Source organism: Manis pentadactyla, chromosome 9 (assembly GCF_030020395.1).
Source record: "Manis pentadactyla isolate mManPen7 chromosome 9, mManPen7.hap1, whole genome shotgun sequence".
In the NCBI taxonomy this organism is placed as follows: Eukaryota; Metazoa; Chordata; class Mammalia; order Pholidota; family Manidae; genus Manis; species Manis pentadactyla.
Window position 1 is genome coordinate 58,124,494 of NC_080027.1, and position 16,036 is coordinate 58,140,529.

The 16,036-nt window shown below is 35.6% G+C and overlaps 1 protein-coding gene across 1 annotated transcript in view; it reads right to left on the minus strand.

The window, feature by feature from the left end:
• TSG101 (tumor susceptibility 101) overlaps positions 1-16,036 on the minus strand; it is a 64,537-nt gene that overhangs the window by 24,136 nt on the left and 24,365 nt on the right. Inside the window, exons 5-7 of the mRNA XM_036920149.2 lie at positions 9,175-9,301; positions 5,688-5,754; positions 371-462 (exon numbers count right to left, since the gene is read on the minus strand). Of these exons, the coding sequence (XP_036776044.1) occupies positions 371-462; positions 5,688-5,754; positions 9,175-9,301 (286 nt within the window). The remainder of the gene's footprint in view (positions 1-370; positions 463-5,687; positions 5,755-9,174; positions 9,302-16,036) is intronic.

The window sequence follows — 16,036 nt, forward strand, 5'->3', positions numbered from 1 at the left end:
CACTTGTATTACCCTATGGTGCTTTCTTCTTCTAGAGATGCTCATCTGTTTTTACATATAACCAGGTTAGAAAAACCTAATAGTTTTTTTTTCAACACATATAAGGTTTACCAGTAAAAAATATGTGACACACAGGAAAAAGTGATGACTCAGTCAGATTAATTTTTTTGCCCTGGTAGAAGGCTCATTTATATGATAATAAAATAAATCACTTATTTCAAGTTTTAGATTACAGGACACTGACCATTAAGTTCTTCCTCGAAGAAGGAAGAGTATTCTAACATTCAATATGTGAAGTGAAATGCTCTTTTCACAACAGGAGAATCTGATTTTCCTTATGTGGAGGAATACAATTGTGAATGGGACTTACCAACAGTGGTCACAGGAGGCTGGGAAGGGTACTGGGAACTTGTTGTGGCAGGATATGGACCACCCGGTGGGTAAGGACAGCCTGGGTAACCACTAATGAAAAGAAAAAAAAAGATTAAATGTTAAGATGACCAGTGCTACAGTACCTTTAAGAACCCCTTTCAGGAAGTTAAGTTTGACATGTTGTTTTTTTACTAGTTAATTGACTTTACAGTTTTAGAGCTGTAGGTGTTTATTCAAGCGAAGTTTTATAGAAAGTCCATTAATGACACCAGATTTATTCTTAGAGTAAATTATTAAAACACTCCTGCTTTAAATTAAAACCACAATGAGATATCACCTCACATCAGTTAGGATGGCCAACATCCAAAAGACAAACAACAACAAATGTTGGCGAGGATGTGGAGAAAGGGGAACCCTCCTACACTGCTGGTAGGAATGTAAACTAGTTCAACCATGTGGAAAGCAGTATGGAGGTTCCTCAAAAACCTCAAAATAGAAATACCACTTCACTCAGGAATTCTACTCCTAGGAATTTACCCTAAGAATGCAGGAGCCCAGTTTGAAAAAGACATATGCACCCCTATGTTTATCGCAGCACTATTTACAATAGCCAAGAAATGGAAGCAACCTAAGTGTCCATCAGTAGATGAATGGATAAAGAAGATGTGGAACATATACACAATGGAGTATTATTCAGCCATAAGAAGAAAACAAATCCTACCATTTGCAACAACATGGATGGAGCTAGAGGGTATTATGCTCAGTGAAATAAGCCAGGCAGAGAAAGAAAAGTACCAAATGATTTCACTCATCTGTGGAGTATAAGAACAAAGAAAAAACTGAAGGAACAAAACAGCAGCAGACCCACAGAACCCAAGAAGGGACTAACAGTTACCAAAGGGAAAGGGACTAGGGAGGGTGGGTGGGAAGGGAAGGGTAAGGGGGAAAATGGGGCATTATGATTAGCACACATAATGTAGAGGTGGGGAGACATGGGAAAGGCAGTATACACAGAGAAGACAAGTAATGATTCTATAGGATCTTACTACGCTGATGGACAATTGACTGTAATGGGGTATGTGGGGGGTACTTGATAATGGGGCCAGTCTAGTAACCATAAAGTTGTTCAAGTAATTGTACATTAATGATATCAAAATTAAAAAAAAAACAAAAAAAACAACCTGCTTTGTCCTGCTTAGTTGAGGGTCACCTTCATAAGCAGCACAAAGGAACTAGAGTATTTCTAAGGGCAGTTAAATAGTATTTGAACTGGAAGCAACAAATATTTTGTGACAGAATGTTTACCTTCTGATTTCCTAGCATATAGGGAAATGATACTATTTAATTTGACCTGCATTTCATTGATAACCTTTGCAAATATCTGCTCTGAAAATACTCCTTTTTAAGTAAAATTTAAAAAATTTCCTTCTTGCTGTATGGATGGTTTGTGTCATTCATGTATTCCTATCAGAGTCAGAAGAAACTTTCCTTAACAGTATTCTCTTTCAATCCCCTATCAAACTATTTTATAAATATCATTTATAATATCCCTGACACATGGTCATATTTTCTATTGAACACTAAACATAACTTCAATATAACTTTTAGCTAATGGTCCTAAATTTGCATTCTGGAAGATCACTTGAATATTTGAAGACTTCTAACATTCTCCCCTCAGTCTTCTCTTCTTCAGGTGAAATATTTTTAATTCCCTCAATGATTCTTCACAGGACATGATTTTCATATCTAATCACTTTCCTCTGAATGCTCACTAGTTTGAAAGTGTTACCCTTATAATTGAGAAGAAAAGTAAAACAGGATGATTACAGCCATCTGTTAGTTGGGCAATAAATCTTCATTAATCCTGTTTTAGCTACAACTGTCAGATCTATGAAGTTGGCAATTCCAATTAACGTATCTTCTAGAAGTTAATTACAATGACTGATTAAAAAGAGCCAGCCCAGAGGCCCAGCTGCAAGCATTTTGAGTTCATAGTCAGTAATCCTTTTTCAGTGTGAACGAATTCTATTTGTATTACCAGATCACACTTTGTAACTTGCCCCAACAAAAACATTTTGTATATGACTTGAAGATTCAATGTAATCATGATACTCTGTAATGTATCAATCGGCTTGAAAGCAAAATGAAACACTTAAGCACTTTCATTCCTAGTGGATACATGAAGGCTACTGAACAGCTCTTCTGTTTCTATCTCTTTAGTAACCTACACTGTCATGTTGCAAGGAAACAACGTCAATCTGAACCTTCTTGAAAACTGGAATAAATTTTGCTTTTTTCTGGAGTTCTTTCCACTTGCATACCTTTTTCAAGACAATCTGTGATTGTGTTGCTGAATTTCTCAATAATCTGGTATAAAATTCTTCTAGGCTTTACAAATATTAATTTCAGAGAACTTCCCTTCTTTTTACTTAGTTTGCTCACCCCTTCATGGTTATTCTCTATGTTCATGGTTCATAATTTTTCTTAAGTAAAATATTAACTGAGTAGTACTATGTTCTTTGTACATTATTAAACAATTTTCCCTGTGTAGCATATCTTTTTCAAATTTTCAAAGAGCCCTTTTTGACCTAAGTGTATTTCAAACATTTTCCAACACTCTCACGTTCCTTTTTCTTTATGTACCCCTTAAGAATTTACTATTTATTATATTTAAGGCACTGTTTCTAAGTGCTTGAGGTAGGAGCTAAGCTGTGAATCCATCTTTGCCTCAAAATGCTAATAATCCAAATAGAGCAAGATTCCTATAAACAATCCTAATAGGATAAAGGAAATAAAAAATATTAAACGAAAGTTCAGGAGCTATCTAATGGAACATCAATGCCAGCCATGCTGGAGGGTTGCCCTATTCTTTTCTGAGATTCTTTTTTTCCCTTTGGCTTTCACACCTGCATACATAAAATAAGCAGGCTGTACTTGATAAATGGGAAGAAGTCTCCTCGGTTATGAAAGTTATGTTACTAACTCTTCGCTGCTTCCGCACCTCTAAATACCTAATTTTCTTCTTTAAGGTAATTCTCATAAGCCAGTTCCTTCATTTATGAAGCTCTCCAAAACAAATGCAACCTCTCCTTGAAAGCTTGGCTTATTTAACTCAGCACTTACCATTCTCTGTCTTTTCTTATATCAGGAACTGTTTTCTAATTAATCCATGCTTGCTAGTACACATACAAAAACTGGAGCCACCATTCCTGACATACCTTTCAGCTTCCTTGCATATATGCTGCAGATGCTAAATTAAACTTTCAAAAGATCCTAAGGTTTGAAAGAGACCTCACAGGTCATTTTGACCAACTTTCTATAGCAAGAATAAAGACTCCCATAATCGTTTTAAGAAAAAGATTCTTTAGTCTCTGATTTATTCTCTTAAAAGAAAAAGAGGTCCTGAGGCTCTTCTGCCAAGATCTTTCATACACAGAAAGATACAGAGAGTAATTTGAATACAGTTACCCTTAACTCACTAGCATGCTACATTGGGATAAAATTGTATTTCATGGGAAAAAAAAACATGAAGTTGTCTGGAAAATAGCTGCCTCAAAAAGGAACTTAATAACCTCACAAAAGACACTTTTATGGTTACCTTAGTAACTGAATAAGACATTTTTGTCAATGTTTTTGGCCTTCATTTCTACCTACAAATTTCTTTGAAATGGCTTGTTCGGAAGTCCGTTTCCTTATTGTACTTCAAACAACCATTCCCCATATGTCCAAAGTTCTTTCTTACTAGCAATTTTTTAAATATAATTTTTTATTAAGGTATTATTAATATACACTCTTATGAAGGTTTCACAAGAAAAACAATGTGGTTACTACAATCACCCATATTATCAAGTTCCACCATTCCCCACTGCAGTCATTGCCCAGCAGTGTAGTAAAAGATGACATAGAGTCATTACTTGTCTTCTCTGTACTACACTATCTTCCCTATGATCCCCCCTACACACACCATGTGTACTAATCATACCCCTCAATCCTCTTCTCCCTCCCTCCCCAGCCCCTCCTCTTTGGTAACCACTAGTCCCTTCTTGGAGTCTGTGAGTCTGTTGCTGTTTTGTTGCTTCAGTTTTGCTTCACTGTTATACTCTACAAATGAGGGAAATCATTTGGTACTTGTCTTTCTCTGCCTGGCTTATTTCACTCTTACTAGCACTTTAATTATAAAGGCTTGTAATCTCAAGGGTTCAGACAGGATTCCATTTCTAGAACTTTATGAGAAAATTATGGACCTCAAAAAATCTAAAACTTATGGCCTACTTATATATTACAATCCGGGGACTCTTTCTCTATTGTCCCTGACAGATGTTCATCTGGCTATGCTTACCTTACCTAATGTGACAGATTGCTAGTACTACCTTATAAAGCTAGTCTCTGAAATTAAGAAAGGCCCAGAAATAAGTTTGCTAAATTTAACTTATAAGATCCTGTATATTACTTATGTACATACATATATTTAGTTACAGCAAGTGTTCAAGAAATCTGGCTGCATTTATCTGTGAAGGTTACATGAAGTAAGAAGAGTTAGCAGGGTTAAAAATTTCTTGTTAATTGTTAGAGAACCTGGAACTCTCATGTAGGCACCAGCCTTGCATTTTAAGTAAGCCCAAAGACCACCTTTGGAAAGTACTCCTAGACTACCACTGGAACAAGTACACATTTAAAATATGGGTTACTAATTATTTCTCATTGATTTTTCTCATGAGTATTACTTATAGACGGATTTCTCTATTAATTTAATTTACCTGTGTTATATTATTATCAAATGGATAATAAAAGTTGGTAGAACATGTAAGTCTATGTACTGAATGAATAAATATCATGGGGCTAAGACTGACCCCATCATAAGAACCATTAATTTATTTTCGGTAATTTGCAGAAAAGGTAAGGTTTTTTTAAAGGTATTAAAATGTTTTTCTCCTTGGCTGAACTCATTAGAATTAGTTTTTCCATTAACTCTTCAGCTATCTATACCAGATATATAAAGTTCCTAAAAGGAACAAGGGGTTTAACCCTTACTTCAACCCTTGAAGTAGCAAGGATTTCACAATCCAAAATCAATGGAGATCACTGTCATTACCCCACCCCTTTCCTCTCTGTAAACATAATGGAGGTACATTTCTCCAGAATGGAAAAACTCCTTTTAAATTCTGTATGTACCATAAAATTCTGATAAACCAGGTTTTGTTTTCCATTAAATTTCAACTAAATTTACTTTGATGCCATAGTTAGCACCCATTGTTTTGATTCTAGATCTAACAGAATTTCTAATACAAATTATTAAAAGGACAATTTTTCATTACCTGGGATTGGGAGGGTATCCAGATGGGTATGCAGAGATTCCACTTGGCATGCCTGGCATGTAAGAAGCTGAAAATAATTAACATTTTAAAATAATATGCATAGTTCCATGGTCACAGGTTATCAAAAGAGACACATATCACTGTCAAACCACAGCAAACCATTTCATACAGTTAAAGAATCCAAATCTCAGCACCAAAACAAACACTCCACCCACATTAGTTCTCTACTGCAAGCAGCAAATACCTTCAAAACACCTAACTCTCAAAACATTTAACCTGAGTTATAACACACATGACAAGGAATAACTGGCAAACAGATCAACCTGGTCAGCGTTAAAAGCTCTCAAGTAATCTATAACCTTCGACAGGAGCTGGTTCAATTCTGAATTTAGAGGAAGGTAATTCTGCCCTCCTCTGTCCAAGGTCAGCTTCTTAGAAAGTGACCATCTTTTGATATTTCTTTAAAGACTATGTTGACTGACTAGCACTGCTAGTTGTTAGCTTGATTGAGGACTTTAAAAGGCTTCAGAATTACTATGAGAAGTCATATACAAAACTTATGATCAGCTAGACTGCTTAAAAACAAAACAAAAACTTAGAAATATCAGGAAAAAAAGGTTCAAATCTAGCAAGTTTAAAGAATGCTATATACATATTTAAAGAGAATGCTAATGACATAGAGCTAGCCAGTGGTGCCAAGGGGCTAATCAACATAGAGGAAGAAAAAGAGAAGTTAATTTTGGCATTAACTGGAAATGATTTGTCTGAGAATCAGTTTATCCTCAGTGAAAATTTTCTCACTCATTAATCAGATCTCAATCTGATCAATAAATATTTTAGTGCCCTCTATGTGACAGGCACTGGAAATTTGATGAAAAAAAGAAAAGAAAAACAAAGAATTCCTGTCCTCAAGTTGCCTATATTCTAGTGGGGGAGATAAACAAGGAATAACAACAGAGAGTGTTAAGTGTTACGACGGGGCAAGTATAGTATGCCACATGTGGGATTATACAGGAGGCACTAACCTAACCCTTGGAAATGTGGATAAACAGAAGTGATCTAGTAGAAGAATAGTATATGAAGGCTTAAAGCCAAGAGAGGTAGAGACTTGAAGAAATGAACTTTTAGAGCACAGAATCTAAGTGGGTGGGAGAAATATGTTGGGGTCTGACTAAGGCCCTTAGAAGTCTTTATGAGCACTCCTGAGCCTACATCTCCAAGAACCAGTATTAGTTAGTCTTCTTGTTAGGATGAATCTATAGATGTCAAAGGTAAAATTTTTCCTAAGTATAATGAAGCTAGGATGATATTCATTGCTATTTCAGAAAGGAAACAACTTCCCAAAATGTTACAATTGCTAAATTCCACAAAACATTTTTTTTTCCCAAAGCAAAAGCACAGTTGATCTTTATGAGGCCACTATTAAGTGTCAGCAATGTACATAGCCAATTACTACCCCCCTATGCTAGTTTCTCGTGAACATATAAACCACCACCTCACAGTTATAAGCAATTTCACCTTTCTAAGGTTCTGAAAAGCTAATAATTCCATCAAAGCCTTCAAATTTTTATTTTGGGCAACAACAGTTATTTGAATACAAGGCTGGTACGGTCTTGATAATGAAGTGAAGATAATGGGGTGAAATAAATAATTTTAGAGCCAGAATAAAATGGGATTCAAATAAATACACAACATATGGGGTTATTACAAAGATTAAATAAGAAAGAATATGAAGTGTTTAGCTATGTCTCATAGTTATTACTCAATAAATGTTTACTACTACTGTTAGTTGTAAAAAACAAGGTTTTGCACAATGTTTTTCATGTGAACTTTCATAAGACTGTATATCAATGGTACCTTAATATATATATATATAAAAAAAAAAGGTTTGGCCCAAACAATTTTTTAATGTGACTCATAGCTAGCTCGAAAGTCATCCTAAAACGGGAGATAAAAAATGTTTCAGTAATAATAGATGTATGTAATTTCTCAAAACTTGTTTATTAAATATGTATCCAAATTTCTGAGCTACTCCTGTGTGTATGTGTAAAATGGAATTCAGACCTCCATTTCTTTACAGACACACCTAATAATAATGAATATTGCTTAAATGTATAAAAACTATTAAAACCGGAATGGATGGAAAATAAACTGGCCTCTTTTAGTATAATTTACTTAACTCTGTATTGGTTGGTTTGACTTACAGTGAGTGAGTACAGAATAGAACTGCAATAGTGATATCTTTAGTATGGTCTCTTTCGAGAATACTGCACTTTCAATTTCAATATACATCTAGAAAAATTCAGGAAAAAAAATATTACTTAGGAGACTGCCTAAATTTCTGAAAAGGTTATCTTTATCTTAAGTGGTCACTGCTCTAATATTTGAACAAATAAACATGAATGGTGAACAAGAAATATTTGGTATTTCAAATTTAAATGAGCAAGATTACCTAGTCTCAAGTACTAGAGTCAGGTAGACTATATTAAGATGAAAACAAATTTCCGGTCCAAAAGAATCACTAGAATCTTTCATGAAAGAGCTACTAAGTCCTAAAAACAAGATTGTCTGGGAAGGAAGGGGGAAAAAAAACAGGTTCAGGAAGTTCTTTTTGTTAGATTCCCATTTGCTTGTGAGTCAAAAATGCTCCTCAAAACAGAATGAATTACAAAGGAGGAAGATAATTTTCAGCCAGAAAAAAGGAAAGCTCACATAATCTGATTTGTAAAATAAACACATTTGGTTAATTATAATCTTAAACAAAACTTATAAACAAACAAAAACAAAACCCACAGCTCAAAACACAATGAAATAAATACAGGTTTAATAAAGTCAAAACAAGTTAAGTACAACCAACTCTCAATTACCCAGGGTGATTCTAAAGTATCAGTAAGATTTATAATAACAATAATAATAACAGAGATGATGTATACCAACTATGGGCGAACTGGTACTGACTTCATGCCCCCATCCTTTTCACATAAGGTAAAATCATGAATTGGTTGTACTAAAGAGAAGAAAGCTGAGAGCTAGATGTCCAATTGTGTATACCCAGAATAGCTGTATGTGAATGATTTAATTGACTTTGTAATGAATTTTTATCTACAACACTGATCCTGTAGTTAAAAAACAGTGGTCAGACTACCACTTTTCAAGTTGTATCTACTTCCAAACTTATCAAACAAGGCTATTCCATGGCATGCATAATGAAAAAAAAAAATTCTAGCTCTGTTCCAGCATTCTTTCTCCCCTATTTAGGAATCCAGCACACTTATAGTTAGATTTCTACCCACAAACAAAAGCCCAAATGCCAGTCTTTGGTGGGAATCTGCACATGCAGATGTGGGGCCTCAGAATACATCCAAAAACTCCACTAACTTGATAAGCTAAAAAGCAAAATGAAGTCATTAAAAAATTTGTTTTTTTTACAAGGTTCTGTTTCCTTTTGTTTATACGAGTTTAAAAATCAAATTTTGATTCTACTTACTATTTGGTGGCCCTGTTGCCTGGTATGGTGGATAGGGTGCTGAAATAGTAGGACGAGAGAAAACTGGAGGTTCGTCTCCAAACACCACAATCATGACCTGGATAAGCCCCAACAAGTCTGACTGTGGCTAAAAATGGAAAACAAATTTAACTCAGCTACAAATTTACTTTTCAGCAAAAAGGAAAAGTCTGGCTACTTCTCGTTAGTTTTCAACTCAGCTTGGTAATTATCTTTGTAGGATTCCAAACATGAAAATTCCATTTAGTTAATTAATAAAGCTTAGCAACTACTATTTTCTAAACAGTTATAAATAAGTAATAGTTAATAGTTAGTAGATAATATTTAGAACTAATACTATAAATATAGATCTATATCATATCTATAATATCTATACATATCTCTCTTGCATCTATAATCTAATATAGAGAGTTCTAAATAGATAATCCACTGACCACTAAATACAATGGAATTGCTTATTCTGGACTTTTCATATAAATTGAATCATACAACATGTGATCTTTTGTGTCTAGCTTCTTTCACTTCACACAATGCTCAAGGTTTACGAATGTTGTAGTGGGAATCAATCTTATATTCATGCATTCTTATAACCATAATTTTGTCAAGACAAATTAATTATTCATCACACCATCCCTTTCATATTAAATTCTTTGAAGGAAGGATAATCTAATCTTTAATACTTACAGACCTATTATAAAGCAATAGGTTATGAATTCAAACTAATTCAGAATGACAAGTGCCTAATTCAGAATGATACAGGTTATGAAATAGTAGCAAGAACATTACAGCACTTTAGATCAAATACTGAACTAAATAATACCTTTATAAAATTACTTTCCAATTGAAAACCCTGCAAACAATACGGGGAAAACTCTGTTCTTTAGCCCTTTTTACTGGTTTGCTTTTCCAGAAAGCAATAAAAGTCAGTATATATTACATTCCAAGAAGTATATATACATGTTCAGAACTAGAATTAATGAGCAATTTAATTAGTAAGATCATGACAAAATAAATGACAACAGCCCTAGTTTACACTCCGTGTCATGCTACTGCATTACTACAACAGCCTCCTATGCAACTTCCAGTTCTACTTATTTATTACTGAGAGTTTTATATAAAAGTTCATGCTTCCCCTTCCAAAATACACAGTTGCTTTTGAGAATGAGCTGTTTAGGCAGCCCTCCTTGCAACTAGTATTAACCAATGGACCGTAAGCAGAAGTGAATTAACTTCTAGGCCAAAGTAGGTAAGAAGGGAGGTACTCCTTTACCACTCTCTGTGCAGAGGACTCCAAGTCCTGGGAGATGGGGGCACCACAAACTGGAAAGAGCCCCGGTCCCTGAAGCACCAAGTGGAAGAAAGCTGCCTGCCAATGAGGAACACTCCCAGCAGACTGTTACTGTAGGCATGAAATTTCTAAAGTGTTAAGCCTCTAGCATTTCGGGGTTTATGTTTTAGAGCAGCTAGTGATTATTAGTTACAGAACTAATTTATGTTATTTATCTAGTACACTTCAGACATCATACCTAATACTAAAAATCATTGCTTTTAATACCCTACTCTTGTTCAAAAACCTAAGATGACTCCCAACTGCTTATTAAAGGACAAAATCCTTGGCTAACAATCATGATCAGCCAGTGGCATAGCTTCCAATACCATACAAAGTTACACAAATGTATAAAACATGTAACTTTAAAGAGTTAACAATAAAGTGGAAACTCCTGACTGCACTGTCTTCCATCTACTCTAGAGGCAACCACTACTGACTTAGTGGATAATTATTCTTTTGCTTTACTTTAAACATACTACCCAGTGAATGATGTCCTAAACAGTATGTTTAATTTTGCTCATTTTTGAACTTCGTATGAATCCTGTATTCTACTGAGACTTTTCTTTTGTTTAGCAACATTTGCAAGATACATTCCTGTTAAAGAGCATAGCAATAATACATGTCCACTGCTGTATGTTGTTCCACTGAAAGAACATATGAAAACTTCTTTATTTTCCTATTGTGAGCAGTCATCTGGATGGTATCCAGTCTTTGGCTATTCATGCTGCTATGAACATTCTTGTTACGTTACCTAGTATTTATGTGCAAACATTACTCTTGCGCAGTGTTTCTCAACAGGGGTAATACTTTTGCCTGTAGCGGATATTTAAAAGTGTCTAGAGACATTTTTGCTTGTCACAACTGGGTGAGTCTTGTGGGTAAAGGCTGGAGGTTCTACATCCTACAATGGACAGGACAGCCCCACTACAATAAAGTATTATCTGACCCACAATATCAGTAGTGCTGAGGTCGGTACCAAGGAGTGGAACTGATAGGTCAGAGGGCATGTGCACTCTTAACTTTATAGATAATGCCAAACTAGTTTCCAAAGGAGGGACAGTTTGATTCCCACCAGGAGTGTCTAAGTGTTCCCTTTGCTCTACATCCTTACTAACCCTTAGCATTGTCAACCAGTAGCACCAATTTGGTGGGTATTTCATTATAGCTTTAATATACATTGCCCTCACTACTAAGGGCTAAATAGCTTTCCATGTTCTAATACTGGCCATTAGAATTTCTCTTTTGTGAGGTACTTATTCAAGAGTTCATCTATTTTCTATTGGATTTCTTTCATTAGTGACTCCCAAAAGTTGTTTTTATATTCTGGATATTATTCAGTGAGTGATAAGTATTACAAATTTATTCTCCCAGTTTGTGGTTAGTCTTTTCACACTTTTTAATGTGTCTGTGATGTATAGAAGTTCTTAATTTGTATAAATTCAAGGTAAAATTTATTAGTCTTTCATAGTAAATGTTTTGTGCCTTGTTTAAAAGAAACCTCACTTATTGCAAAATCATGAAAGCAGTCTCCTATTGTTTGAAAAGTCTGATCTTTTTGCCTTTTATAGTGTACCTAAAGTTGATTTTTATGTATTATACACATAGGAATCCAACTGTCTCAACTCTGTTATTAAAAAGTTCATCTTATTGCTCCTGACCTGCTATAATATTAAGTATTATAGATAGTGGATCTTTTTCTAGGTTATTATGTACCATCTATTTCTAGGTTAATATGTTCCGATATTCCTGTGACAATTCCTTACTATCTTAATTACTAGTTTCATAATACATTCTGCTATTTGTATAGCAAGTTCCCTCCACCTTGTTCTTGTTAGAGAGAGCCTTGGTTATTCTCCGTCTTTTGCCTTTCCAAATAAATTTTAGATTTAGTTCATCAAGTTCACAAAATTAACAGATACACAAAGAAACAAAAATTCTTCTTAGAATACAGATCAATTCACAGAGAACATTTTTATAGCACTGAGTTTTCCAATTCATGAATAAGGTTTTCTCTTGTCTTTAATATCTTTCAATAAAATGTCAAATTTTCTCCATAATGGACTTTTACATCTTCTGTAATGTTTAGTCAATAGTATTAAAAATATACTCATTTCTCAGTTAATTCTATATTGTGCTGAGTCCAATATGCTACCAAAACCCATCTATTGAGTTTTTAATTTCTATTATTCTATTTTTCAATTCTAAGATGCTCTACTTGGTTCCTTTTTAATCCAATTATCCATCTTGAATATATTAATCACAATCATTTCCAAATCTGTGTCTGGTAACTGGGTTACTTGGGGGAGGGGGTGGTGGTACCCCGTTTCTGTTGTCTGTTTTCCCTCTTTGTCTTCTTTCTTGATGTACTTTATTATTTTAAACTGTATGCTGGACCCTATTCATGAAAAATTATAGAGCCTCTATACACTATCTTCCTCCCAGAAGAGATCAACCTTTCCTATGGCAGGCAGATCCTGTTAGAATCACCTTAATATAATCAGGGGCTGAGCTGATTTAAGGCTGGGGTTCTACAAGGCTCATTCTACTAAGCTGGCAGTGTTGGGGTGTATAACTCCAGTGGAATCAAATAAGGGCCTATGATGTTACACCCCTTCCTCCTTGATAAGGTTCCCAACACCTACTGCCTCCTAACGTGAGACTGCTGAGAATTTGGCTGTGTTTTTCAGAGGCTTTCTGCTTAGCTTTTTTTTTTTAATTCACTTTATTATCATTAATCTACAATTACATGAAGAACATTATAGTTACGAGACTCCCCCTTCACCAAGTCCCCCCCAACAAACACCATTATAGTCACTGTCCATCAGCGTAGTAAGATGCTGTAGACTCACTACTTGTCTTCTCTGTGTTGCACATCCCTCCCTATAACCCCCAACATTATACATGCTAATCATCAGGCCCCCTTTCTTTTTCCCTGCCCTTATCCCTCCCTTCCCATCCTTCCTGCACAGTCCCTTTCCCTTTGGTAACCATTAGTCCATCCTTGGGTTCTGTGATTCTGCTGCTGTTTTGTTTCTTCAGTTTTTCTTTGTTCTTATACTCCACATATCAGTGAAATCATTTGATACTTGTCTTTCTCTGCCTGGCTTATTTCACTGACAATAATACCCTCTAGCTCCATCCATGTTGCTGCAAATGGTAGGATCTGTTTTTTTCTTATGGCTGAGTAATATTCCATTCTGTACATGTACCACATCTTCTTTATCCATTCATCTACTGATGGACATTTAGGTTGTTACCATTTCTTGGCTATTGTAAATAGTGCTGCGATAAACATAAGGGTGCATCTGTCTTTTTCCAAATGGACTGCTGCATTCTTAGGGTAAATTCCTCGAAGTGGAATTCCTGGGTCAAATGGTATTTCTATTTTGAGCTTTTTGAGGAACCTCCATACTGCTTTCCACAATGGTTGAACTAATTTGCATTCCCATCAGCAGTGTAGGAGGGTTCCCCTTTCTCCACAACCTCGCCAATATTTGTTGTTGTTTGTCTTTTGGATGGTGGCTGTCCTTACTGGTGTGAGGTGATATCTCACTGTGGTTTTAATTTGCATTTCTCTGATGACAAGCAATGTGGAGCATCTTTTCACGTGTCTGTTGGCCATCTGAATTTCTTCTTTGGAGAACTGTGTTCAGCTCCTCTGCCCATTTTTTAATTGGATTATTTGCTTTTTGTTTCTTGAGATGCGTGAGCTCTTTATATATTTTGGATGTCAACCCTTTATCGGATCTGTCATTTATGAATATGTTCTCCCATACTGTAGGGTACCTTTTTGTTCTATTGATGGTGTCCTTTGCTGTACAGATGCTTTTCAGCTTGATATAGTCCCACTTGGTCATTTTTGCTTTTGTTTCCCTTGCCCGGGGAGATATGTTCATGAAGAAGTCACTCATGTTTATGTCCAAGAGATTTTTGCCTATGTTTTTTTCTAAGAGTTTTATGGTTTCATGACTTACATTCAGGTCTTTGATCCATTTCGAATTTACTTTTGTGTATGGGGTTAGACAGTGATCCAGTTTCATTCTCTTACATGTAGCTGTCCAGTTTTGCCAGCACCATCTGTTGAAGAGACTGTCATTTCCCCATTGTATGTCCATGGCTCCTTTATCGTATATTAATTGATCATAAATGTTTGGGTTAATATCTGGAGTCTCTATTCTGTTCCACTGGTCTGTGGCTCTGTTCTTGTGCCAGTACCAAACTGTTTTGATTACTATGGCTTTGTAGTAGAGCTTGAAGTTGGGGAGCGAGATCTCCTCCACTTTATTCTTCCTTCTCAGGATTGCTTTGGCTATTTGGGGTCTTTGGTGTTTCCATATGAATTTTTGAACTATTTGTTCTAGTTCGTTGAAGAATGTTGTTGGTAATTTGATAGGGATTGCATCAAATCTGTATATTGCTTTGGGCAGGATGGCCATTTTGACGATATTCTTCCTAGCCAAGAGCATGGGATGAGTTTCCATTTGTTAGTGTCCTCTTTAATTTCTCTTGAGTGTCTTATAGTTTTCAGGGTATAGGTATTTCACTTCCTTGGTAAGGTTTATTCCTAAGTATTTTATTCTTTTTGATGCAATTGTGAATGGAATTATTTTCCTGATTTCTCTTTCTATTAGTTCATTGTTAGTGTATCAGAAAGCCACAGGTTTCTGTGTGTTAATTTTGTATCCTGTAACTTTGCTGTACTCTGATATCAGTTCTAGTAGCTTTGGAGTGGAGTCTTTAGGGTTTTTCATGTCATCTGCAAATAGTGACAGTTTGACTTCTTCTTTACCAATTTGGATTCCTTGTATTTCTTTGTTTTGTCAATTGCCATGGCTAGGACCTCCAGTACTATGTTGAATAACAGTGGGGAGAGTGAGCATCCCTGTCTAGTTCCCGATCTCAGAGGAAAAGCTTTCACCTGCTTGCTGTTCAGTATGATGTTAGCTGTGGGTTTATCATATATGGCCTTTATAATGTTGAGGTACTTGCCCTCTATGCCCATTTTGTTGAGAGTTGTTATCATGAATGGATGTTGAATTTTGTCGAATGCTTTTTCAGCATCTATGGAGATGATCATGTGGTTTTTGTCCTTCTTTTTGTTGATGTGGTGGGTGATGTTGATGGATTTTCTAATGTTGTACCATCCTTGCTTCCCTGGGATGAATCCCACTTGGTCATGGTGTATGATCCTTTCGATGTATTTTTTTAAATTAATTAATTTATTTATTTTGTTGTCATTAATCTACCATTACATGAAGAATATTATGTTTACTATGGTCCCCCTTCACCAAATCCCCCCCCACAAACCCCATTACAGTACTGTCCATCAGCATAGTAAGATGCTGTAGATTCACTACTTGTCTTCTCTGTGTTGCACAGCCCTCCCCATGCCCCCACCACATTATACATGCTAATCGTAATGTCCCCTTTCTTTTTCCCCACCTTATCCCTCCCTTCCCTACCTTTCTCCTCAGTCCCATTCCCTTTGGTAACTGTTAGTCCATTCTTAGGTTC